Source organism: Aptenodytes patagonicus, chromosome 7, assembly GCF_965638725.1.
Source record: "Aptenodytes patagonicus chromosome 7, bAptPat1.pri.cur, whole genome shotgun sequence".
Lineage (NCBI taxonomy): Eukaryota > Metazoa > Chordata > Aves > Sphenisciformes > Spheniscidae > Aptenodytes > Aptenodytes patagonicus.
Genome location: NC_134955.1, coordinates 52977760 through 53005625, shown reverse-complemented (window position 1 = coordinate 53005625; position 27866 = coordinate 52977760). Strand labels below are relative to the sequence as shown.

The window sequence follows — 27866 nt, the reverse complement described above, 5'->3', positions numbered from 1 at the left end:
TGGGGTGCCTGCACCCTCCTCACCTCGCCGCCGGTACAAACCCCTCCACTCCCCTCCCCTCCCCGCCCCTCCCCACCTTCTTTGATTTATTTGTGTATTTCTTTCCTTGGCAACCACCAGTTCCCCTCAGTCAAACAGCGCAGGCTCCCTATAATTTGAAATTAATTTGTTTGACTGCAGCATTGAGACAGGAAGGTTGGGAATTTATTTAATTCTTTTTCCTCCCTGTGCAAAAAGGAAGCGATGAAATTTCCAATCGAGACTCCAAGAAAACAGGTCAACTGGGATCCTCAAGGTTGGTGATTCTCTATTACTATCATGGCTATAAGAATAACAGTTATTATTATTCCTTGTGTCTAGTGACTCGTAGGAGACTATTTGACTCCAAATGGGAGGAGGCGTTGGATGCTTGTCTGCTTCCCATGTGCACTGCTCAATCTTTCTTGCTTGATCCTAGCAGTGTGTTAGAAAATGCTCCTCAGATGTGGGGTTGGGTGGGTGCATGGGTAAAACCTCTTCTAGGTGTAAGTTTTATAGTTCTATATTTGATATCTCTTTTCCCTCCCCTCCCTTTTTCTTGAGTATTTCCATGGCAAACTTGCCTGGGATGGCAGTGATCTCTGGCTCACAGCATTGTTTGTTTTATCTGTGGCTCCTTTGTTGTTTCTAGTGATCATTGTCTCTGCTAAATGGGTGGTACAGGAGTGGACACAGATGTGACTGCTTGCTCAGGGCTCCTTGATGGCAAATGTTTGTTGGCAAGCAACTGGAGCAAAATGCTGCAGCAACGTAGCCCGTAGTGTGGACGATATAAAAAGACACATTAAATAATGGACCTCAAAGGGACCTTTAGACTCTTTACTCTGTCCTGTTAAGAACTGATCGGCCCGAGTGGATAGTTTGATTAACTCTATAGTTAGGTTTGGAGTCTGTCTTGGGGAGTGTGTTTGTGTGATGGTGGATGGAGATTTACGCCAGTGCAGTGGTTTTCAATAAAATGATCCAAGTGGTGTTTTAAAATAAACCATAATGAAATGCTCTCCTTTCCTGGCATAGGGAGGAGGTTCATATGCAACCTACAGAAGAAGTGACTGAAAAAAACCCTACTGGTAATTTGTGTACTGGTGTGTCATATTTCTGTGCATCAGTACAGGAGCCCAGCAACTTGAAGCCATATGCTCAGGTTTGCAGCAGAACTGCTGGCAGCCAGTTGCTGTACGGCAGTGCTTGCAGGAAGTATGAAGTGATAGCACAGGCTTTGATTATTCATCTGTATTCCGCAGGTTTGGTTTTAGTGGTCAATTTGTCTGTCATCTTCCGTGCCCTCACATCTACAAAATGAAACGTTAGAAACAGTTTCTTCTGGTGTAGAAGGAATACGGCAGAACAGACATCTTTCTGCTGAGCAGATCTGCTGTGCTGTTTGAATAGTATACACAATTAAGCTTTAGTTTAAGCCTTACTACATCTTTAATTAGGTGAAGGCTGAAACTGACAGATCAGCCTCCTCCGCCCTCAGCTTCACAACGAACACATGGATAGTAGTGCTAACAGAGACTTGATTATTTTAATAACAGTATATGCCTTATCCTAGGGTCAAAATTCTGTGTGGCGAAAACTTGCTCTTGCCAGGTGCTTTTCTGAATGTGTGTTTGCCATTGCTTCATTCTAATTCATTTTATGTATTGCAAAATGCCTTTTAATGCAAAAAGCCCTCTCCTCCCTTCCCCTGACAAGGCACACAGGAGGCTGTACTGATGGCATTCTGTATGCAGCTCCTTTGCTTGGCAATCAGCTTTAAAGCATATGGATTCAACAGGTGGTTGGTCACAATTTACTAATGTGCCCAAAACCATAGAGTACTGTAACAGGTAAAAGACCTCAAACCCAGCAGGTTTCCTCTCTGCCAAGCTGAATCCCTGCTAAGGACTGCAGAATCCTACCTGTTATTTCCCCTCAGTGTATTGACTTCGTTAGCCAGGCAGCAAGGATGCTAATGTATAGCCAGGAAGGAAGCAAAAAATGTTAATTTCTAATTCTCCAAGGGACTCAGGAAATAGATAAAATTTGGTGGAATGGAAAAAGGCAAATTGGTAAGGAAAAGTTGTCTAAGGCCCAATCCTTTAACCAATAGAGGAACAGTGCAATGACATTGTACTCACATAGTCCCACTGACGAATTAGTGGTGTGGGTAGAAGACAAGGTAGGTCAGAGTTCCATTCTTTTTGAAATGAAAATATATTTACGTAGATATAAATGTTAGCAAAGATCTACACAAAATCACTTAGAGCCCTAAAATGAATTTGATTTACAGTCACATATGTAGTCTGTTCTGTGCATGTACCTGTGAAGAATGATGTTATGTTTTGCATCCTGTGTGATATCCCTGGAGTTAAGAAATGAAGTAGCTTTTCTCAGATACAAGGATCAACATGTAGAAAGCTGGTGGTGCAAGGATACAAAGAGTCCCAGGTATTAAAAGCAGAGCTCATGTCCGGTTAATGTTTACACACAAATACCAGGCTCATTTCAGTGCGTATTGTATGATTGTGCCCTGTTCTGGTCGTCAGACAGAGAACGTGCAGTTTCCACAGTTTTGTCTAGTAGGAATTGTGCTAACTTGTGCTAACAGTACTTGAACTATATCAACTGATGTTCCTGGCAGGCAAGCTAGCAGTCCAACGATGTAAATGGGAGCAATGGTATCTCAAAGATTGCTTAGATCTTATTATTCCAGGCAATGTTTTCTAGAAACTATACACATTTCTAAAGGCCAGGGCCCTTGTTGTGGAGATATGTCTGGCTTGGGACCGATTATGTTGCTGGTTTGAACCCAGGTCAGAATGATAGTCATTGAAATGAGTTAATGCTCAAACTCCATAATGCTGACTGAACTATAAATATTAACATAGATAAATAGATTAGAGTCTGCTGGTAGCTTTCATCTGGCATAAACCTGGTATTCTCAGTTCACGTCAGCAAAGATCAATATACCATAGAAAGACTTTGTGGAGAGAGCAGGTTTAAAAGAATAGAATTGACATGAGGGATGGTGTCTGACAGACAGCTAATGAGAGGCTGATTTCTCAGCCATTAAACTGGAATGAACAGGGCATGGAGACTAAACTGTGCTTTTATCCTGTTGTGTAGTATCTTCACTTGTCTTTGGTATAGGGTATATCTGTGTGTTCCCTGTAAATGCTGAGTGTGTTTTCTAGATAAACCAAATATTTCATAAACCTGGAGGTATATAGGGTCCAGATTCCTCCAGTGAAGTCCCCTACTATCCCAAGAAATCAAGCTATATAATCCCATTAACAAACAGATCAAACTCCATGGCAAAAGTCACTGGGACTTGTCCCTAACAATCCAATGTGAAATATGTCCTAGAACCTCATATATATTGATTAAATACCATACTATTCATATACAGTGAGTGAATGGGGTAAGAAATGAGTAAAAGACCCAAGCAGGCACCTCAAGAATGTTTTAGGGGGAGTTGGATACATCGAGTAGGGGTACAGGATCTCACACTACCTGGCCTTACATTTTAAAAAACAAGCCTGCCATTTGCCTTACTGGTGGAATCAGCCTGGATATACACAATCATAAAACATTTGACCTGCCTATCACTGATTTTTGCTTCTCCCATTTGATGCAATTCAGGTAAAGCAATAATAACTGAAATCAGTGAAAGACCAGATTTTTAGTTTCATACCTCATACAATCCCATCTATACTTTTCAGAATATAAGATTGGGTTTATAGCAGCATATGAAGACATTAATTCTTGTAATTATTGTTCTCATCTCCCCTCTTTCCTGCATTCCTCCTGCTGTTTGTTACACCCACCTGTTGTCCATGCTTAAAATGGCTTATAATCTCTTTGCACATATATTCTTATACAGTACCTAAACCACTGTGGGTCCCTCATCCTAACTGAGACATCTGGATGTAACAGCAATATCAATTTTTTTTCCTCATGAATTATCTGCTTAAAATTGTTGTTTCTTTGTAGAAAAGAAGGGTAGATGAGACTGTTTCCAATATGCTCAGAAATTATCCCCAAGCATGACTGTCTTGCAGGGTGATGATGAGATGTCTTCTCCAAGGGAAGGATGTCTATCTTGGTGATGCTCTTAGTAGGCAGAAAATGGAGTTCAGCCTTGTTCCATCCTTTGTGCCTGCAGTTTTTTGCTGTCATTGCAGTGATATGAATGTCAAAGCCTTTTGAATTTCCAGGTAGATGTTTATCTCGACACTGACCTTTTGGAACTCTGAGGTTTTGATACATGTTCCCGCGTCCTTTCACAAAGACATCGTTTGTGTAGGATGGCTTTCTGCAGTTTGGAACCCTAAAACCATGCATTTATTATCATCCTTACATTTAACGTGGGATTTAGTGGTCTGTGGGGAATTCAATTCTGTGGTTGAGAGTCTGGAATTTCACTTCAGATTTTGCCACTGACTTACTGTTTAACCTTCAGTAAGCCACTTACCCTTTCTTTTCCTTCCTTTTTCCTTGACGGCAAAACGGGAATATTAATACTTCCCTAATGCACAAGGGTGTTGTGAAATATAATTAACTTGTTTAGAGCAATCTAAGATCTGCTATTGAAAGAAGAGCATATGTATTGCAATCAAATGCTAAAACAATTAGGAGGGAGCAAAACAGCCTGTCATCATACACAGATCACATCAATTAAGAAATAAGGTTATCTCTGCACTTTACAACTAGAGAAAACTAGTATTACTTGTGTTTCTTTACAGACACTGAAGACTCAATTGAGTTTCCCATTAGAGGTATCTAGAGACCTTTGATATTCCCCAGCTGCTGCTCCAGAGGGGCTCAAGTATTCCATAGGTCCTGTGTCACCTGCCATGGGATTTCTCACTTCACCTGAGACACCTCTAGCAGCACTGGACACCTATACGTGGGACAACTGAGCTGAGTCTCAGATGCCTTCATGCAGGTATCAGGATTGGATCATCCCTTGATGACTGTTTCTTGGAAAAATCTTCAGCATCAGCTACTCAGTATAAATTAAACTGACGCTGCCTGCAGAGTGTTACAAACTGCTGCAGTTCTTGCTTTTTCTGTCCTTTCATTCAAAGAGACCAATGCAGAAGGCAAACTTGATTATAAAGGCATAGATGAGTAGAAGGAGGGTGTTCATTTCTGTCCTCTGTTTCCAAGAAGATATATGAAAAGAAGTGGAGTGCAAATGTGAGCTAGACAATATCTTTCTGCACTAGTAAGTCAGTTCTTAGTAGCTCAGTGTAAGAAGACTGCTATGGAAAGCTATAATGTGTAAAAAAGTAGCTCTGATCCCAGCAAATGACCCATGGTCAGCAGGGTACTGACCATATACTACTTGTATCACAAAATCATATTGGCTACTGACCCATCTGATAGACCAGGACTCTGCTGTGTCTAATAAGCATGGGTTGCAGAACAACTGTAAGGAGTTTATTTTAAAGAGAGATTTGAAGGAGAACAGAATTTGGATAAACAGGAGGACACTCCTGGCATTGCACGGTGTAGGCACAACAGTGGCAAATACAGTAAGGTGGAAAATTTGAAGAGTTTGGAAAACAAATAAAAGAGAATGAAGAAATCAGAACTTTATTAAAGGTTACGTGGAGCCTGCAGGGGAGGCAGATGAATACTGTGGACCCTAATGTGGTAAGAGATAGGAAGATATGACTGAATTAGCAGGAGAGGAAGAAAGACAGCAGAGAGCTATTAGTTTAATCATTGTCATCTTTAGGATGCCCTGGAAATGGAAAACCTAAGGATTCAGAAAAGTAAAATTAGTAATAAGAAAGTGGCAGAGTGAAAGACTGGACAGCAGCTTTCTTAGCAATAGTGAGGAAAGACTGAACTCTAGTCAAGGTAAAAAAGATGAAGGGTAGGGTGTCATTAAGATGTCATCTGTACTGTGAGAAAAAGGGAATGAAAAGAATCAAAGGCAATATGAAGCTGTAAGTCTAAGACAGGGAGAGCAGTAGAATTGTCAGCAGTGGGAGAGGTTAAGACAGAATTATTATTTCAGTGAAGAATACCAATGCTATTTTTTGCCACATATGTACAAGAATAATCCATTAATAGGCTTTTGGCCTGAAAAGTCCCTTGGGCAACTCTTGAAAACTGGTGCTACCTGAAGTGATGGAGTTTGCTTTTGGGAGAAAGTTGTATGATATCAGTTGTAATTGGGTAGGTTTTGGTTCAGCTTTTGGTGTTTATGCGGATTTATGTAGCTAGCGTGTGGACTATATCAGCTTCAGACAGAAGAGTGCATATATATGGTGATACAGTTTAATTCTTACTCTCTTGATATGATCTGAAGCTAGGAATTTTACCACTCACTTCAGGCGAGCAACATGAGATTCTTCATTTTAAAAGTATCAGAACTGTGTTGTCCCCGCAGGCTTTACTGAGTTAAAAGTAAAGGAGTGCCTGGAATCACTGGGAGAACAGGGGCCCTAGATGTTGTGTTGTAAATAGGGTAAGTACCTGGAGTGAAATGGGGAGGGAACAATGAGGAGGTCAAAATACAAAAGGGGTAACAAACATACTAGTATTCAACAGGTAGAGTATGACAGAATTCAGTGTGATAGGAATGCCTAACCTTTATTTTGTAATAATCTCAGTGTAATAGCCAAAGCCAAAGCAGAGAATATAAATGCTGAACAGTTGTCTGTTTTTTATAGAATTTTTATATAAAAGAAGTGACATTCAGCAAAAGGCTAAATACTACCTTTTTTAATACCTTTTTTATAGGAATGACTCTGTTTTTTGTTTTCTGTGAGAAATTGAAAACAACCTGGGACCTGGCCTTTGTCAGACAGAGGCTGCTCATATTCTAGTTCCTGAGACATTGGTTATACTTCTATTGTTTGTATATAAAGCATGTATATGAAAAACATTTTAACTATAATGGAAAATGTGCTCTAAGATGAACCCGCTCATTTTCATAAATAACGTGCCATGCAGTTCTCACTGGTTACCCCAATGAAATAAAACAAGAAGTGAGAACTGCACATATCATATACCCTTGTACTTCAGGGTGGTGGTACCAATCCTTTTTAGTCCATGGACTATTATTATTCTCCCGACATACTTTCTGGGCTGCTTTTCACAGTTACAATCAGAGAGTAACTCAGATTATTTAAACAAAATGATATTTCAAAAGTGAACTATGAATCTCTTACCATGTTAACAAACCACAGAATTTAGGGGATATTTTCTTGGTCTGGGAATGCTGAGACCAAGAATTCAGATTTCATCTTTTTCTTTAACTGCTAATACAATTCTTATGCTATTACAAATCTTACTATTGGCAAGGTGTCCCAAATGCATGTATTATTATGTGTTATTCAGATGTCCCAAAATACAAGCATAGGAAATCACTTGTAAGATTTTGAGGTTAGAGTGGAAATTTCAGTGTGGGTATACCTCAGTGTTGGAAGTGGAAATGAAAGTCAGTAAGGTGATAGAATCTGTTATCAAAACCTGTATAGAGGGAAAAAAAAGGTGGAAGAGAATACACAAGCCTGGCTTCATTTTATTTTTCTGTTTTTAAAATGGAAGGGGAACATCCTGCAGAAAGCTGGAGCTGTCACAAGAGGCATGACATAAAATATATGAAAGGGATTGAAACTTGTTGCACTTAGGATCTGGAGTCCTGAATAGGGGTAGTGATCAGCTGCAAAGTCTGGGTGTGGGTCCAATTTTTTTTAAAAGTCCAGACATAGTTCGGTCTAGCATTTTGTCTGAGTTTGCTATTTGAAATTTTAGAAGACATTTGAAAAGAAATAAAGACTTAACAAGGAGAGACAAAGGAAAGCTGCTTCAGGTAATGTAGATTACAAAAGAATGGACCCAAAGTGTGACAGGGTCAGATCTGCTGCCAGAGGTGCAGAAAATGCAGAATGAAAAGAGTGTACCTGTGGTAAGACTGAAAACGCTCTGAAAAAAAAATGGGTGGACACGAAGACAAGTTTGGCTGCCTCCAACTAGAATTCACTGTTTTCAAGCACATGATGTTCTTTCTACCTTTTAGAAGTAAGCACGTAACCTAGGACATATTTAAAAAAAAATAATGAAGTATCTTTATGTTCTCTATCAGGTATGTATCAGGCTCCTCCTCTGTAAGCAAAACTAAAGCACAGTATATATAATCTTATGGACATATTACAAAATATCTTTATCTCATGAGGTAAGTATCTTTAATAGATGATGATCTGTTTATTGGGCTAGTCCTTCATTGGAGAAACATGCTTATGTTGCTTCTGTTTGTTCCTCAATTCTGCCCCCAAAGAGATGCATTCAATAGGTCTTTAAATTGCTTCAGTTCTCTGTATTTCTGATAACCCATGGATTGGATTACGCATGACTGTGTGACCTTTGTTTGCTGAAGACAACAGACTGTTTAACTAGTAGGGGGTAACAAAAGTTAACACCCTAAAAACCATCTTCTTACAAAGCAATACAAGTTATTTTGGTATCACTATCCTACAGGATCATCACAGTGCTTTAAGGATCAGGCTTTGAGTACCTAGATTTGTTAGAGCCATATGTTCATATCTCAGCAGGACTGACTCATCTTTTCTTCCCTAGGAAGAAAAAACAACATGTTACTGACTTTACTGGATGAGGATTTTGGATTTTGGCACCTTAAACTTGTGCCACTGAGGTTCTTAAGATTCAGTGATATGCTGTTAAAGGGTGCATGGGTTATTTCTCTCTTACTCGATACTGTAATATAATAGTACTGGCATGATTTGAAAACAGCGAATACATACTGACAGCTTGTCCAGGGCTTTTATCCTCTCAAATTTCAGCTTTTTATTTTAAAGAAACAAAAGGCAGTCACTAGCTACTATGTGTGAAAAACCTCAGTGATGGAAGAATTGTAAAAGAAATGGTACCGCAGAAACTCCCAGCTGAAATGAAGGAAGCAGCACACACATCTCAAAGACACTCCTCTAGGTTAACTCAGATCCGTCACTGATTACTTAAATGTTAAGACTGCTAAGTTTGGATTGCACAAGAAAGGGTCGTGCAGAGAGGCCTTGGGTAGCAGCAATCATGAGAGCTACAGAACCACCACCAAAGCCACCTCTTCATGATGCTACGGCCACCATACTAATTTGCCTTCATGAGAAGCAGAGTTCATTACTGGGTTACAATGATATACTGACATGTAACCTTGTGACCTGAATTTCTCATTGCTACCAGACGTTATTTGTTGATTCAGTTTTCTAAGAATACGCATCTGCTGCCATTTAAGGGACTCTAAGGCAGCTGAGATGTTTGCATAGGCCTGGTATATATGATAATGGAGCTAAGGGAGACCTCTGCCCTTCTGGAGCAACAGCTTAAGGCCAATTAGGATATCCTAGGACCTCTCACTTGGTGCTATATGATATGGATGGGCAACTGAATTACGCCATTTGAGTGTGACTTAGTTGGAGAATAAAACAGCTAAATATAGGTAGGTATCTGAAATACAGAGGTATTCTAAGTTTCTAAGGACCCACTACGGTTAGGGGAGATATAGTCAAATATGGTTTGTGGAACCTGGAGAACTTTCAGTAGGTGTCTGGTTTAGGGTCAGCAGAATCACTCTCCAGGCTGCACTGACCAATTTGGCCACATCTGTATTGACTCTAATGGGATGTATTCCAAGTTACAGCAAAGGAAAGAAATAAGGCAAGGGTTGTTCCTGCTCGTATTTTGAACTTAAGCTCAAATGGCTTTGGGTAGCTTCTCACTAGGAGGATTTAGGGCAGGTATACACCACTTTTTCCTGGTGGATTCATTCTCAATTTGCGCGTGCTTTGGGGTTACAAGAAATTACACCGTCATGGTTAGTGTAGCTCTGCTGAAAGTAATAAAATACTACTTTGAGTTTGCCATTATTAGCAGCGATTTCATTTGTTTTCACCAGCTCTGAGCACAGGAGAATGAGTTCATGTCCACCTGCTATACACTGTGCAGGCATACGTTGCTTAGGTGAAGCTTAATTATGGGCAAAACTGATTAGAGGGCCACAGCTGTCTCTTTCTTAAGCCTGATCTGTGAATGCATGTAGCTACATGTCAGTGATGCAGTATAGCAACACTGTGAAGTACTGCGAGATGTTAGAGGCTATACCATATCATCAGATGCCATCCTTGTGTAGCTATAAAGTTTTATCATAGTTCAAATTACAACTGTATTTCTACAGTTTTATCTGAATAGAAGCTGAGCATGAGATAAGAAAAGTATTGTGTAATTCAGTTGTTGTACCAGACTCCTTATCATCTAAGATACCCTACATTATATACTATATAGCAAACTCCAAGCCAGCTTTGCACAGCCAGAATCAGCCTGGCATTGATCTGGAGCTCTGTGTGCCCGCCCAGCCACCCAGTGACACTGTTCATCTGTTCTGTTTATTATATACTGCCGTGAGCAGCATAACGGGTCTGGTCTCTTTAACCTAATTCCTTTTGCTTACCTGAGCTCTCTTTGACTCTCAGTCACTTTCTAATAATTGTCTTACATGCAGACTGGACAGGTAAATCATTCTGACTGTGGCAACTTTATTGGTGCAACTTACATGCCAAAAGTGTGAAAGAAAAATATGTATGTTATAAAGAATTTAGAATAAGAGAAAATAAAAATGGCTATGCTGAACAAATGCATTTCAAACAGCAACTTTCTCTTCCTTGTGAAAGACCTGTCCTGCAGAGTAATTTTGTAATAGCTATCTTATATGTATTCTTCGTCTTGTTCCAGAATAGGTTTTCAAAGTACTGAAAAGCCTTTGTTCACTTTAACTGACTGTTACTGTGTATAGGAACTTAAGACTGCTAAATAGACTGGATCCTCAGGATATGCAAATAGTATAGCTCCAGTGAACTAAAAAATAGCCCAACTGATGTGCTTCTTACAAGATTTCTGACCATTACCACATGATGAAAGATCCACTTTTATTGCTGTTGCCCAGAAAATTTGAGAAATTATCACTTAATTGAAGTGGTGGATCATTATGAGATTTGCTTGAATTCAAAGTATTTTTCTGTAGATTCCAATCATTAGCCAGATTGGGGAAAACACCACTAGATTGATGCAGAAATTCTTACTTCTTGTTTTTACTGAGGAGCATCAGTATGAGCTCTTTAGGTATGGTCAGTAATGTGCGGATACATCCGTAAGGATGCCTCAAGAAATCTTTGAAGGGGAACATTTAGTGCTGACACTATTTTTATTCTGGGGTTAGAGGTTATATTGCATGTGTTTTTCTGGCCTTACTCATATGTAAAAGATCTGTTCCTTGGCTATTAACCTAAGAGAGTCCTGCAGGAGATATTGTACTGCCCCAGCTGAGCAATGTATTGGTGTCTCACAGTTCCAGTCTATACTATAGTCAGTGGTGCTGCTAAAGTCCCCTTCGCCTGACTGAGGTAATCAAGAGATTCCTTCACTCCACTGTTAGGCTGTACCCCTGGCGGACAGCCAGCATCAATCACATTTCAAATGTAGATTAGATAGCTTCCTGCTAGGAAGGCTAGCATGAATCTTTGCTTTGTTGTTTGTCTCCTCCACTTGCTTTGTCTTACCACTAGGTTTCTGTCAATAGGAATGTTTTTCCCTTCATACACAGGCCTTCTTATGCTAAGTTGCAAGACTCTTTTTTTTTTGTGAATCCTTGAGATAGGATATTTGGAAGATCCCAGTCCAGCTGCTTTAGCAGAAGGACACCAGCTAAAACCCTGACCCTACATCATCCTGTGAGCACTTTCATAGAATCATAGAATAGTTTGGGTTGGAAGGGACCTCTAAAGGTCATCTAGTCCAACCCCCCTGCCGTGGGCAGGGACAGCTTCAACTAGATCAGGTCGCTCAGAGCCCTGTCCAACCTGACCTTGAATGTTTCCAGGGATGGGGCATCCACCACCTCTCTGGGCAACCTCTGCCAGTGCTTCACCACCCTCAGCGTAAAAAATTTCTTCCTTATATCTAGTCTATATCTAATCCCCTTTCGTTTAAAGCCATTCCCCCTTGTCCTGTCGCAACAGGCCCTGCTAAAAAGTTTGCCACCACCTTTTTTATAAGCCCCCTTTAAGTACTGATAGGCTGCAAGAAGGTCTTCCCAAAGCCTTCTCTTCTCTAGGCTGAACAACCCCAACTCTCTCAGCCTTTCTTCATAGCAGAGGTGTTCCATCCCCCTGATCATTTTCGTGGCCCTCCTCTGGACCCGCTCCAACAGGTCCGTGTCTTTCTTATGCTGAGGGCTCCAGAGCTGGATGCAGTACTCCAGGTGGGGTCTCACCAGAGCAGAGCAGAGTAGAGGGGCAGAATACCCTCCCTCGACCTGCTGGCCACGCTTCTTTGGATGCAGCCCAGGATACGATTGGCCTTCTGGGCTGCGAGCGCACATTGGTGGCTCATGTCCAGCTTTTCATCCCCCAGTACCCCCAAGTCCTTCTCGGCAGGGCTGCTCTCAATCCCTTCATCCCCCAGCCTGGATTGATACCAGGGGTTGCCCCGACCCAGGTGCGGGACTTTGCACTTGGCCTTGTTAAACCTCATGAGGTTCACAGGGGCCCACTTCTCCAGCTTGTCCAGGTCCCTCTGGATGGCATCCCATCCCTCTGGCGTGTTGACCGCACCACTCAGCTTGGTGTCATCTGCAAACTTGCTGAGGGTGCACTCGATCCCACTGTCTATGTCATTGATGAAGATATTAAAGCTTTGAAGCAGAACACCTTGAACTCCTGTGGTGGGAGATTCAGACTCTTCCTAAATGTTACTGGAATCCTGGGGCACTTCCTGGTGAGAAAAAGTAATCAACTCATTTCATCCAATGGCATGTCATGGTGCAATGGAATTTTTTTATTAGTCTTTAAAAACAAGATTATGGATAAGCAGCAGCATCACTGCTTCAGCCTGTCTGTTGTTCATTGAAGGGTGAAGTCTGCAGAGAACCAGAGAGCAGCTATTTATTCCTTGGTGTTTGTACTCAAGGCTTGTGACATACTGACAAGAAAGCAGTTTTTCTATATATTACCTAATAAGGAAAAACAATGGTATGTTCACCTCTTCTGACAGGAACTCTTTTTCACAAAGTCATCTCTATACTCCAAGATCTTGAGCCAAAAGCACTTGCTTCCTATTTGGCTCTTGACAGAGCAGAGACCTGCATGAACTAGAACTCCCAATTTTAGCAAGAGCAAGAAATACTGATCTAATGCTAGGGAAACAGGTTTCAGCAGTGATCTATCGGTTTTAGTCTTATTTCAGAAAGGGAAAGGGAGAATTTTTCTTCGGTTTCTCTGTATTCAGTTTCTCTATAAATAGCTTCATAAACCTGATGATAGCACTGCTGCCAGAGAGTGTGTTGGAACAAACACAGTCACCAATCTTGAAGCAGGAGGGCTCCCTATTTGGGACTTGCCCCTGTCAATCACTTCTAATCTCCCTTCAACTCTTCCTGCTCCTCACTGTAATGCTCTTCCACTCTATTTTCCATTTTCCAATACCTGAAGTTCATTGATGAGTCCCGTCACATGTGAACATGTGCTTGGCTCTTTGCTCTGGGCTCAAGTGTCAGAGGCAACAGGGAGGGCAGCTGAGTGCCGAGTGCCGAGAAGAGGAACTGAGCAGGGAGTTACGGGTATGCTGCCTCCCACGCTGCCAGCAGGGTTGGAGAGAAGTGAGGGACAAGAGCAGATGGGTGGATTTGGAGGAGGGCAGGGTGGAAGAGAGGTCACGAGAGAGAGAAGGCAAAGCAAGGGAAACAAAATTCGAACTGCCCTCCAGCAGTGTACAATCTCACTCCAGCACAAGACAAATCTCCCTCAAGTATTCGTCTGGACTTGGCAGCTCTGTAAGTAGTGCTACAAGTGGTGTCAGTAGCAGTGCATCTTCATGTTAATGCCAATAAGTGTTAGCTAGGAACCCCCGGAGGACTGCTGTCCTGAAGCCAAACCAGAAAGAAAAAAAGGAAGATGCTTTCAGCTGTTCCTGGAGTTCACGTTCACGTCCTGCCTTAGCACATCCATTCTTTTGACCAGTGAGCTGTCACGTATGCCTTAGAAAAGTGCAGTGCCTGGGAGAGGGAGGAGGGAGGGGAAAGTATCCCAGCATCCCATGACTGTGACTTTTGCAGAGATTTTTTTAATGTCAGTGGATAAGTTCTGGCTGATACCTGCACAAGCCAGCCTTGGGCTTCCTCTTGTTTCCCTGCCATTTGCATAGCCTCAGTAGTCAGGAGCTCTAAGGCTGTGTTTGCAAGAGAGTAGCTCTTGGGCAGTCCATTTTAGGTTTGTGGGCAGGCTCTGACTGCGGTTCTGACAGCAGAGAGGCTGTGTCAGAATCTGGAAGTTCTTGTAAATAATCAGCAAGAGCAGCTTACACATGGGTATCACATTTTTCCTTTATAACCAACAAAAGAAAGAAGTCTGATTTATGACTGTCTATTAATCTTGTAACAGACAGACCAGCATTTTGTCATGTATAGTGGAAAAGAGCATGTCCCCTAAAAGAACTTGAAGATTTGCTAATACATTGATGACAAATCATTGTAGCTGCTTGGTGGACGTATGACAAAGACCTTGTTTTAATCAACTTTCAAAATTACTCTTGAATTTAATTAATTTGCTAACACCTCTGTGGCAGTGTTTACATGAGACAAACTGTGAACACACACACACAGAGTATTGTTTTTCCTCAGTGTCACAGGGGTTTATCTATTATTTGTGAATCGCTTTGAGATATTTAGATAAACATGAAAGATTATTACAGACTTGGCACAACTGATGCAAAGAGGAATGTTGAGATGTGTTTGACTGTCTTACACAAAAGGGGAGGGAAAGGATTTCAAGAGCATTTTCCTGCTGTGAGTTGGGACTAGAATATCAAGATGAATGATTTTGAATTATTTTTTTTTTATACCCTTAACATTTCACCAGTTTGTTTACAGATCCTGGATGATGAATACAAGCCTACAACATTAGGCTGTTTTTCTTTGTTACCCTTCACCGATAGCTTTTCTTCTTGGGTCCATAGGAGTATGCAGGGCACAGATTGAAAACACTGACCTAAATGATTTCTGGCAGATGATTTTATGCCCTGTTCTTAGACACTTCCAATGAAGGAGATTTCAATATCTCGATGGCTGTTCCCATGCTTAGCTATCCTTGTAACTAAACTTTTTCCTAATATATAACCCCCCTACTTCCTTGGTACAGATTAATCAGTCATTTTTTGCCCTATTCTTAAGAAATCTGGGGAAGAATTATTCACTGTCTTCAGTTAGTCAGTGTCTTATTTTCATTTGTGAGACTACAGTTCACATTTTTACACTTAGTCCAAACATTTTCATTTATATTGAGATAATACTTTGGAAAGTTGCAATGAAAATCGAAGCGGGATGTTGAAAAGATGACTGCGTTGATAATCATTTTGTGTCACAGACAAATGACATTTGAATATGTGATGGAGTTTGATTTACTGTGGTTCAAACCAAGATAAGAGATCAGTCAAAACTGATTGAAGGAAGAGACTGATATTTCCCGTATTTTTTAAATACAGATCCAGTGTTTGCCTCCTGTAGTTTGCTAACTCATTCTCTCTTTCTATATTCCTGTACTCTTAACACTCAGTTACAATGAAGCAGGTCAGTATTTAGTCACCATTCAATATTTTGGTGACAAGTGAAGTGGAGAAAGATGTTGAATAGAGCAGCCTTTTCTGTGCCATTCAGAGTTTGCTTCCCTTTTCTATTAGCCTGAAGAAAGAAAAAACATATCTTCATCTTCACTGGTTGCTAACTATATGCAGTCATATGAAAGGTTGTGCGGAAGCCAAAAATGGACATAAAGTTAAAGAAATAAAGCACAGATGTCCAAAATAGGAGTGGCTCTTTTTGGATAGGTCTTAAAACACACAAGTCTGGGAGCAGGAGAGTGGATTTCTACTCCAGCCTTGTCATTTGTTGTGTGATCTTGGTTAAGCAATTTCTTTTTTGTCTAGGCTATATCTACACAGTTGTATTCAGTGAGAGTTGAATGCTGCTGTCTGAGCTAGCCCAGCCCAAGGAAACTGTGGACTTGAACCTATCTGGTACAGCACTGTTTTGAACCAAATATGTCCTGCTAAGTGGCTAGGCCTATAAACAGAAGCTCAGCACTATGCTAACAAAGCTACCCAGCTTTTCTTGGCTTGAACCTGGTTTCTGTGCAAATCTTAATGAAAGTTGGATCAGTCTGCAAGAAGGAGCCTAAAAATACTTTTGAATTCCTCACATGAAAGATTAAGGAAAATTATTGTTGTCCAGCATCAGCCTGATGATGTGATAAATGGTAATTATTGCTATTTGTAATATATTCAAGGCCGTGACACTCCTATTCTAAACAGTGCTGATGTTAGGGCCCCTGTTCTGAGGAGTTTATTCTCTATGAAGTAAATAATTATAATAAGTAACTATTAATAAGGACAGATAAAAAAACTGATTTAGGATTGAATTTGTTGGCATAGTGAGATTTTCTGGTTTTTATATGGTTAAGGGCACTGAGATTTTAGTCCTGCAGACTTTTTACTTTCCTGAGCAGCTATTGCGAGTTTTTCCGTTCCCTGCTTTGAAAGCTCCTTGTGAGGTGGATGCTTGAACTGCCATTCTTCTGTGCTTTAAAGAATTTACAATTAGAAATGGCAGTGCCTTTCAGAAATACAATAACTATAAAAATGGTATTCAGACCCTTCTCTCTCCTCGCTATACTTTCTTGACTAAAATTAAATTATCTTATACATACTTCTTTTCTACCTCTTTAGGGAGACTAGGTTCAGAATTGCTAAAGTGAAATGATAGAATACCAGAGTCTTTCAACAGCCTCACAAAATCTGTTGAAAACAAAGAAAAGGGACATGGCATAGCTCAGGGGAATGGTAATTGCATAGACCTTTTAATCTTTTACACACTTGTTAAACTAATCACAACTAGATTAATAAGTAATCCAACCAGTCAAGTTTACCCAGCACCCAATTTTGACATCTGCAAGCAGATTGCAATTTTCTTATATTTTTTAAAATTGTCAGTCAGAGATAACACATTGTGTTGCCGCTTTTCCTTGATTGGTTAAGAGTGTATGCACTTCCTGCCAGCATGAAATATTTAATGAATTTGACATTTAGCTTTATGTGAAAATGTATGCTGCTAACATCAATTTTCTTAAATGTGTATAGAAAATGAGTGAAATAAAATGCTTATGTGTGGGAAGGAAAAATGAGAATGAAAGATGGTAAAAAGTGAAAAAATCAAATCTACTCAACAAGACAAATGATATTCTTAGGGCATGATTGTAATGGACTGATGACTTTTTCACCAAAATCCATATGCACTCCATGACTGGTGAGACTCAGAGGAAAAACAGTGCTGAACAATACAGTCTGAGTTGTGTCCTCACCTTTATTGCCCTTGTGCAAAGTGCCTGTGGTGGGTTGACCTTGGCTGGCTGCCAGATGCCCACCCAGCTGCTCTCTCACTCCTCCTCCTCAACAGGAGAGGGGGAGAAAATAAGATGGAAAAGTTTGTGGGTCAAGATAAAGACAGGGAGATCACTTAGTAATTACCATCACGGGCAAACCAGACTCAACTTGGGGAAAATTAAGTTAATTTATTGCCAATTAAAATAGATTTGAATGGTGAGAAACAAAGACAAAGGTTAAAATACCTTCCCTTTCCTTTATTTTTTTCCTAGGCCCAACTTCACTCCTTCATTCCTGACTCCTCTTCCTCCTCCCCACTCCACATGGGGTGGGAAGATGGGGGATGGGGGGTTGTGGTGAGTTCATAACAGTTCCTCTAGGCTGCACCTTCCTCCTCACACTTTTCCCTTGCTCTAGCATGGGTCCTTTCTACGGGCTACAGTCCTTTAGGATAAACCTGCTCCAGCATGGTCTCTCCATGGGCAACAGTCCTTCAGGAAATATCAACCCGCTCTAGTCTGGGGTCCTCCACATGCTGCAGTGTGGATATCTGCTCTGGTGTGGTCATCTCCATGGGCTGCAGGGAAATACCTGCTCCACCGTGGTCTGTTCCAAAACTCGCACAGGCTGCAGGAGAATATCTCCTACAGCTCCTGGAGCACCTCTTTCTCCTTCACTGACCTTGGTGTCTTCAGGATTGTTTCTCACACTTTTTTCCCTCATTCCTCACTGCCTGCACAACATTTTTCCCTTTCTTAACTATGCTTTCACAGAAGTGCTGCCAGCTTCACTGATGGGCTCAGCTGTGTCCTGCTGTGGGTCCGTTGGAGTCAGCAGGAACTGGCTGTGTCTGGCATGGGGCAGCCCCTGGCCTGATCCCACAGGGACCACCATTGTAGCCACCCCACTACCAACATCTTGCCACCTAAACCAAATACACTGTCATGGAGACCAGATAGGCAGGTACTTGGTTTCAGTCAGGCACTTGCTGTACAACTAAATGGAAACAGCGGTGCTCTGGTAGTATGGACAGTAGAAATTGGAGAAGATTCCCACAAGATTTGTCCTTTGGAAGAAACTGCTATCAAATAGGAGTGACAGTGTCCTTCAGTGGAAGGCAAGATTCATTCTGATGACTTACTGCATAGCTAAGTTTCTTGTCTGCCACTAAAGAAGCTCCCTAGGAACAGAGAAAAGGCTTAAGTTCCCCTTAGTTCTTCTGATCTGCAGTGCACCAGCATCACCACTCTGTGAAGACTCTCATAGTTGGGAAGCCCTTTCTGCAGAAAGAGAGGCCTTAACTCAGACCACACTGGTTTCTTAATTTCTACCATGTTCCAATTTAGGTTGTTTAAGATTTTTTATTTTTGCCTGAACTGTAGTTTTCTAATGAAGAACGAAAGCCATGTTATAAAACAGTGGTGTTTTTTTGTTTTCTTGTAACAACTGCGTTCCAAATCAATTAAGCAGTTGGGGCATTCCAAGAGCTATTAATTAGTATGTTTCAATTATAACTGATGAAGCAGAATCATGTAGATTTTTTTTGAAACTTACCAAGAATCATAATTTTGAGCACGAGCTGGGAATATATAACAAATGATACAAAAATTGCAGAAGCCTTTTTATATGACATTTTCCCCAAAGCTGCTGCCAGGGATGGCAAAGCAATGGTTGGACATAATTCCCTCCGGTACATATTACTGACATTTCTCTCCCCACCAACAGAGAGAACTCAATATATGAACTTTTACTCTATTTCACCAGCATTATCCTGTAATAGGAAGCAAACAGTGACTTTATTCCTTATGCAGTTTTGTAACCTAACAAACCCCTCCCTTCTCCCCGCCCCACTCTGGGAAAGGAGAAATTGGGAGCAATCAGTGCTACTTTCTTTCTAACAGCATATTCAATCTTTTTGTTTAATGTATGTTGCCTTTTCTGCTTTTACTTGTCTCTCTTTCCGTACTTCGTTGAATGCCTTGCCACTGATGACTGCATTTGCAGCAGACTGCTGAGATGTTGCTGAAGTCAGCAGCGCTAATACTGCATTAGAGAATTCACTTCAGGGAAAACGTTAGATTTAACCAGTGGGGTACTGCTGCAGTGAAAAGCTATATGCTCGGAGGCACTCTGTGCATTTTCCAAACAAACAATATGTCAAGCTTTGCTTTCACGAACAGTGAACATAATAGTAATGCTTCTCACTTCAATGGCAGTTTGCAGCAAAATGCTGTACAAACAGTAGGGTGAAATTCCCCTTGTGTGGCAGGTTCACGATGACTTTCACTGCTCAAGTCGTGTGATTGAACACCTTGGGGATATGCAGAAGGACCAGGGCCAAACTGGTGTAAAACATGTCAGTGCTGAGAGCAGTTTTCTTGATCCATGGCTGTATGGATCCCGTGGTCCCCAGACAGCAGTGCTTATTATTATGCCTCAATCCAGAACAACAGCTACAGGGATACTAGTGTTCTGTCCCATGTGTAATCGTAGCCTGCAGGCAGGATGTTGTCTCCCATTTCTTGATCACAGCTGAAATGTCACCTGTTAATTAGCCCACATCATGCAAAGATGCTGAACAAACACAAAGGCAGACACAATCATTGTCTACTGGGATTTTTGCTCTAAAAGTCAGACTTTCTAAACCAGCGTCAGATTTTTGAGAGCCCAGCGTGTAAAAATCCAACATTCATTGTGTTGGTTAAATGGATGCTCTCTGCAAAACCTGTTAAAAAACCACAACAGACAGAGATGAAGAATGGGAGTGGGGAGGGGGCTGGAATAGCAAGCAAAGCAGGTGGTGGAAATGATTAGCCATGTCCTCATAATGCAAAATTTTAATGGCTTAATGATTTTTTGGTTACACATGGACAGAAACTTCCACGTTTCATTACTTCCGTCATGCATATAGCAACCACCCGCTTCCTGTTGGACATACGAATTCCCTTCATCCATAAACCCGCAGGCATTTTCTGTTTGTGACATATTAATGAGAAGTTCATATAGCTGATAGCTTAATACACTGAATGCCTCAGCTCTTCCTCTAACATACCTCTTATCCTAGCTCTGGCTTCCAGACACAGCCCTGCTATCTTAAACCAAGCAGCCAGTAGCTGAAATCACTTTGAGGTGTCTGTGGGAAAGTTGTGAGGTTGGAAGCAAATGCTAGATACCCATATCCCCCAGGAACTTCTATTTGGAGATGAGCCAGAGCCTTGGAGTGCAAGATCATGTTATCCACTGGTGGGCTGCTCATTTTCCTGCCTTCCCACACTGTTCAGTCAGGAATCCTTTTGATGTTAACTTCAGTGTGTGGCCATTTCAGAAGCGGGGGGGGGAACCCAAAAAACTAGAATACTCTGTCCAGTGTAAACAAAATAATTGAGGCTCCTGCTAGGATGCTAAACCAGCTATGGCCAGTGGAGTCCCTTCATCCCCCAGTCCTTTATGATCCATTTTAGAGAAGGTATCTCCACCTACTTTTAATGGCTGGTTCAGGGAAGCTGTAGTGGACTTGGCTAGCACCTCACAGACATTTCCGAGCCTTGGTGCTCCAGGTCTCTGTTCTGCAACTTCAAACACTTGACAAAATATCGTATTTCTGAATTACTTCAGGAGACAATGCTGCGTTATTAAGTAGTGCTACAGGAAGGATGTACAAGGGCTGATAACCCAATGTAGGATCTTGTGAAAGCTGTAGGGACGATGATTTACTCATGAATTTTCTCAGTGAAACTGGATTGCATGATAAGATTACTTTATAATTCAAGCTAAACTTCTAGTTTTAAGACAAAGATAAGGAAGACTCTACAGGAAATTTTGAGTGCTCGACTATGTAAATTTTTGAAGAAAGCATAATTTCCTTTCTTTAAAAAAACCTCCCATCATATTATGAGGATTTTGGGGAAACATACTGGTACTTACCTTCAGATGCACATCAAAGAACCTTTTTACCTGAGCTGAAAGTACTTTGTTGTCTTCCTTGGATGGACCCACTAAAATGGAAGATGAAATGTCCAGTTTCACTTTTGATCAACTCATGTATTAAACTTAAAGCCAGCTGCTGGGTTTATGAATGCATAAGTATATACGGCCTCAGTCTAATTCTGTGCTGAATCCTGTGAAACCAACACTTGCATCAGATGTGTCAAGAATACTCTATTATACTCTCATTAAAATGTACGTACATTCCTGTGTGCTCATGTAACACACGAACATGGAAGAAAATCAAGTACTAAATAAGACACTCCATTAAACCTGACTTACATTTTTTCACAGATAAAAATTGCGACAGCAATACCACAGAGGAAGGTATGTTGATTTAAAAAAAATTATATTTGGTTTAAACCAGTTGAGAAACTCTCCTTTAAAACCAGGTTTCTTTGGTATGTCCTTTGTTCTTGGCATACTGGGTAAGATAGTTGCCAGGATATGGGTCAGTGTGGCAAAGCCAAGCTTAACATTTTTATAGTCAAAAGCTAGTCGAACATCCTCTCAGCATTTTGGCTTTTATTTGAAGCTGTCCTTCTGAGGTGGCTGTACTTCGAACCTTTCTGTCTGGAGATTTTCCCTTTAAATTAGAACTATTTTCACAGAGTCATAACAGGTTATCTAGCTCACCCTGCTGCTGTAAAGCAGGGCCAACTATACCTAAATATTTCTGGCAGAAATTAGTCTAACTTGTTCTTAGAAACATCAGTCTCCTAAAGCAAAGCATACCTGCAGTAATAAAGGACAATTTTTAACCTGAAGCAATGTCTTATGGTGCATCGTTTCAATAGCTCCAATGTTTTACATTACAGCATTTTGCTTTAGAATAGAATATTTCAGTTGGAAGGAACCTACAACGGTCATCCAGTCCAACTGCCAACTGCTTACCTTGGGTTAAGCTTTGCCACAGTCTTCTTGATGGTCAATGAGTGAGAGTTTTGATCCTTAATTCTCATCAATATAGCAGAAATCTCAGGTATTTAAGCTCCTCACATATCAATGGGAGGCCTGGCTGTACTGTTTGTCAGTACGTCAAGTGCAGGTAGTGCAGTACTGTTGGAGGTGAACAACTGTACAGATCCTAACATTTTAGTTTGACTTGTAACATCAATATCTTCAGTTGCTTTATTTTGAAGCTTATCCAAACAAACAGGAACCCACCTTTCTTTCCCCACTGGCATCCTCTTACTGGGGTAAGGCCTGTGTCGAAACACTGGTGTGTTCCTTTGAGGGTAGCTGTTCCTTTGAGGTTACCTGTCTATTAATTTAGTGCATGCATGTGAATGGAGATTCACCATTGCTTTCAGTGAGGCAGATTAAGTCTTCTTCGATATGATTTAACAAACACACATGGATGAGACTCTGTTTTGGGAAAAGCCTGTTCTGACAGCAGCTTGTTTTGAAAAAAACATGGATAAATAACGCAGGGATTGTTCTGCATTTATTGTAAACATATCCTCTTCTCTTTTGCTCTACATTTGTCCTAAACTATAGTCTAAACTATCTCTACAAATTCAAGAATTTATGTAGTCCTTAATTTTCTTAAACTGTTTGTATACCTCTGCACATTGTTGAATTGCTACTATAGTCCATCCTTTGATTTTAGTAAAACTACTTGTTAAACTTCTGGAAGTTTATATCACTTTTACGTTCATATGTTTGTTCAAAAATTGTACAGGCGTGGATTCTTGCAGGACACTCATGTTAGAAAAGTAAGCACTATTTTATCTTTTTCTAGTTGGTGGAACCATGGTTTAAAGGCAAATGGTAGCACTTTTCTGAAAGCACAGGTTTGTGGAGGCAGGGTTCCAATTAGAAACCGGGACTTCTGACTTCTTACCATGTGGTCAAGTCACTAATCCCACTCTCTTGTCGTAAAGAGTGAGATAGCTGCTAGGCGGAGTATCTACACTAGTTTTCCAATATCTAACTGCTGCTTAAAATCTACCCTGAAACATCTCTGGGGTCTTGACTGCAGTTGTGCCTTCTGCATCAGCTTTGTAAGAAAACAGTCTCTTTTACACATCAGTTGCTCAACTAGCTGCTTCAGTAGAGTCTTCCCATGTATTAATTTATATAATATAAAATACTTTAGGATCAACATTTCTACATACACTTAGGGTAGCTATTGCTAATAGCAGAAAATGAAACACAGTTCTTCTTAGGAAAAGAGTTATCTTTTATTTTAGAGATAAGCAAGCCGAGCATAGTAATCCATTGAGGTCTTTAAGTGACACAATATTTATAAGAACATTTTACGTTCCCTACCATGAACTTCCCATCTTGTTCTTAAATCAGTACAACACATTTTCCTTTGAAGACAGAATCAAACAGGCCATGCTTTTACTGTAAAGCTGTTATTAACACTCTGCCAGAAATAGGATTTGAATAAGAAACAACATTTGTACTAGCAGAGAGGAAAAGAAAACTAACAGAAGCTGTTTTAACTCTACCAGCTCTTGACTTCCTTCCTCTTGACTTATCATTTGTGAGATATCAAAGTCAGGCATCTCGCTCCACTGAAAGGCTCACCCAGCCTACACTGGACTATGCCAGCCATGGTAAGGTGAAGAGCTGTTTCAAAAAATTGTAGCATGCTGTTTCTGTCATTTGAATTCTGCTCTCTTCTTACCATTTGAGCCTCGGATCCTGAGACTATTTTGCTGAGTAATCTCAAGTGTGCAAAATCAGCCCTCAGGCTTGCAGATTTTGTGTTGATTCACAATATACACAGTAGTTAGGGGCTCTAACTAATGTAAATTGATTGAATTCCATGGAATCCATGGAAGTTATGTTACACTGATTTACATCAGCTGAGCCACTTCTGGGAATACTCAAATTTATTTAGTTCAGTAAGGAGATGTTGTGACTCAGATTTAAGATATTTGTTTATAGAGGAAGGGAGGTTCTAACGGCTTCACACAACCTCTCTATTTTACGTTTCTTCTGAATACTTTTCTGATATTTCCTGCTGAAACTGACTGTATCTATTACAATAATCCTTTCCTTTCAGGAGATTTAGAGAATGAAATAATTGATCTCTTTTACAAAAAATGTGACTTCTTTCTAATACTGTCACTCTTCTCCCTATTGTCACTTCAAGTTCTTAGAACTTACGTGAAATATATGTGGAGGTACGAGAAAGTATCCTTTTAAGTTTGATGTCACTCCATCCTGGCTGGTAAGTGTTGGGAACCACAATGAACATTTGATGGTCAAACTGAGCAGGTGTGCCGCAGGGTGTTGCAAAACTGAGATACGCATAAAGGGGATCAACCACAGAGGCTTTTCCTCTGATCCTGGATCCTTTCTAATCTATTTAGTATCTGGAGCCTCCAAGTCACATATGAAAAGAAATATTAACTGTAAGTGTAAAGCAACTACAGATTTCTGTAGTTTATTGATTAGCAAGTAAGCTGGAAACTCTATCCTCAAGGCAATGCTTCAGAGACGTATCACTTCTAGGAAAATGTGACTGTAGTAAACAGCTGAGTTCTTAAATTATTCAATGTCATAAAATGGTTTCTATTGGGAAAGAGTTGTAGCCCACTTCAAACTCAAGGTGTAATCACGTTGTATCTTTAAATTGTATAGAATCAGTTTACGGTGCCACTCTGATCAGATGTTGTAAATCCTTCTGCTTTAATTTTTGAGCAAAACAGCAAAGACACTTTGGGAATAAGTTCAGAGAATGCAGCTAAAGTGACTGTATTTTAACTGTGATCTGATTTAGGTCTGATATGAAATAAATCAATCCGGTTTCAAAGAAATTACAGGCCAGTGACAGCTGCACCGTGGTAAGATTACAGCAGGGATTTGGTTTAAAATGAATCCAGCATCTTTAAAGCCTGCATGTGGTACCATTATACCGGTGGATGCTGAGGAACCCGGCCTCATCCTGCCATTGCTAACACTGGCAACAGAGAGTGGGGAAGTGGTCTGGCTGAAAGTCAGGGCTTATTAGCTCTGATGTACTGCTAAGGTCACATGGGCTGTACAGCGTCTCAGTCCCAAGCTGGGAGGTCCATCGTTGTGCTTGGCGTGTGAGTGACTTTGACCTCAGATATCTAGTATGCTTTGGCTGAAGAACAATTTATGCTAAAATTTGGGAAGCTTCCAGGCTTTAAGAACATTTTCAGAAGTAACGATTTTGTGAATCCGTGTAAACAATATGGACCTGCTTATGTTGGTGAGCCAAACAGCATAGTGGTTTGCAAAGCATTTTCTGTTTCTGTCAATACCAGGCCAGGTAGCGATCACTGATCATTAACAGTTCAATTTCCTAGCACTATTAATACTATTAGTATTATGATTTAAGGACATAAATCACTGCCAGAGTCCCTCACCAAACACCACTTTGTGTAATTTATACCTTAACTAGTCAAAATTTTCATGTTCTTTTTGGATAAATGGTTTTCTGCATCCTTCTGAAGTTTTTGCATATGCAGCTGGCCTGTCCAGTTCTAGAAGTAATGGGTGAAGCAAACCCTTGAGGTGGCTTGTGTATGGATGGACAAACACACATGGAGCCTTCCAGGTGAGAAGAATCGCATCTATGTGAATAACATGGTTTATGCGAGAGTCTTGAAAATGGTATTTAGGAAAGTTGTATATGAAGATCAAGGTCATACCCTTAGGGATTTGATTTTGAATAAGATTTTTTTACTTTGTGTTTCAGTGGCTGTACCCTCACCAGTGCCAGCTTGTGAACCAGAGCCCAAAACTAACGGGCATTACCCAGCTCCACGGCTCTCCATTTCCTCCCGAGCCACTGTCGTTGCTACCATGGAAACCCCTTCTCAAGGCCTGCAGACAGTCATGAAGTGGAAAACAGTGGTGGCCATCTTTGTCGTGGTGGTAGTTTACCTGGTGACAGGAGGACTTGTCTTCCGTGCCCTGGAGCAGCCCTTCGAAAGCAGGCAGAAGAACACAATTGCGCTAGAGAAGGCTGACTTTCTTCGGGAGCATGTTTGTGTAACCCAGCTAGAGCTGGAGACGCTGATTCAGGTAGGCCATGTGAAGAAGACAGTACTTCTTGGAAGTTAGGGTAAACAGCTTGATGGCCCGTTGATCAGCTGAGTCGGTGGGGAACGAAATTGTTCACAAAGCCCTTGCAATAGGCAGTGTGAAAAGCAGGCTCTTTCCCAGTCATTTTAAAGTCCGGGAAACAGAAACTATGTCTCCAAAACATTGTAAACAGAGGTTAAATGTATTGACTAGAATAATGAAAAATGTGTGCAAAGAAAATCAGAACTTAATATCTGGAAGAAATTTTTGTGAGAGGTGACAGATTTGCAAGACATTTGCCCATCAACTCTGTAAATTTTCAAATGATATTAAGTTCTTAATTCTTCCTCCAAAATTAAACACAGCAACTAGGAGAGTAAACAGAAAATGATAAGTGGGAATTTTGAAATAAATATTCAGCCAAGAATTCTAAACTTACTGATGTATTAATTTACAGGTTTACTATTGCAAATTTTAGGTAAATGAATGATGATGAAGTATACAATTAAAAATAGAAAATAATTGGCATTTAAGAACTACAGAATTTTTAGTCTGGTCTAGTATGCAAAGCTGTAGAATCAATTTTGAAGGAAATAAATATCAAGTATGTAGGGAAAAGCGGAAAATGGAATAACATGCAAGAAAGGTCTATCAAGGATAGAGTTATCTTTCATTGGTTAAAACTCTAGACAAGGAAAGTATTATGGATCTTACAAGACTTCAGTAGAGTATCTTCTAGGATCCCATGTAGAAACCTGTCAGCCTGGAGAAAATAGAGATTAGGTAAGAAATGTGAGATACCTAAGGAATATATTCCAAAGTTGAACTTCAGCCTCATATTTCAGACCTGAATTTGTGTCTTAGCCTTCCAAGAGCACAATGTGTTTCCCTCTGGGGTGTCACACCAGAGCTCTGTTGTGATTTCAGGTGGTTTGAAAGAACAAAGAGCTATCCCCTGGATTCTTGTGTCTGTCCACCCAACTGTGTTATAAAACCCTTTCTATAAGTGAATCAAATTTATAAGATTAGCATTTCTTTTAAGAAGCTGTTCCAGTATCTCCTTGCTGTGATGGAAAAAGCATTCTCCTATTTTTCAGCCTAAACTTGTTCAGTTTCCTTGTAGTTGGTCTACCACAGACAACATCCCATTGCTTAATTGATTCCTCTCCCTTGCCTACATGTGTAGACAGCAATGCTCTTCTGTCTCTCTTAAGCAAAACAAATTCTTTCTGTTTCTTTGCAGATAGATGTGGGCTGTCCCTGCTTGTGCTCTGTGTTCACAGAAGACAGGTCAGTTCTGAGTCAGAAGCTGTGTACCTGTACCTTTGGGCAGCCTGGTACTGTAGCTAAGAAGCCAAACCTGCTTCAGCAGGAAGCGGTATTGTGCT

The 27866-nt window shown here is 40.6% G+C and overlaps 1 protein-coding gene across 1 annotated transcript in view; it reads left to right on the top strand.

Annotated features, from left to right (window-relative positions):
- The first annotated feature begins 243 nt into the window (after positions 1-243).
- KCNK10 (potassium two pore domain channel subfamily K member 10) overlaps positions 244-27866 on the top strand; it is a 72015-nt gene continuing 44392 nt past the window's right edge. Inside the window, exons 1-2 of the mRNA XM_076343432.1 lie at positions 244-295; positions 26150-26478. Coding sequence (XP_076199547.1) covers positions 244-295; positions 26150-26478 — 381 coding nt within the window. The remainder of the gene's footprint in view (positions 296-26149; positions 26479-27866) is intronic.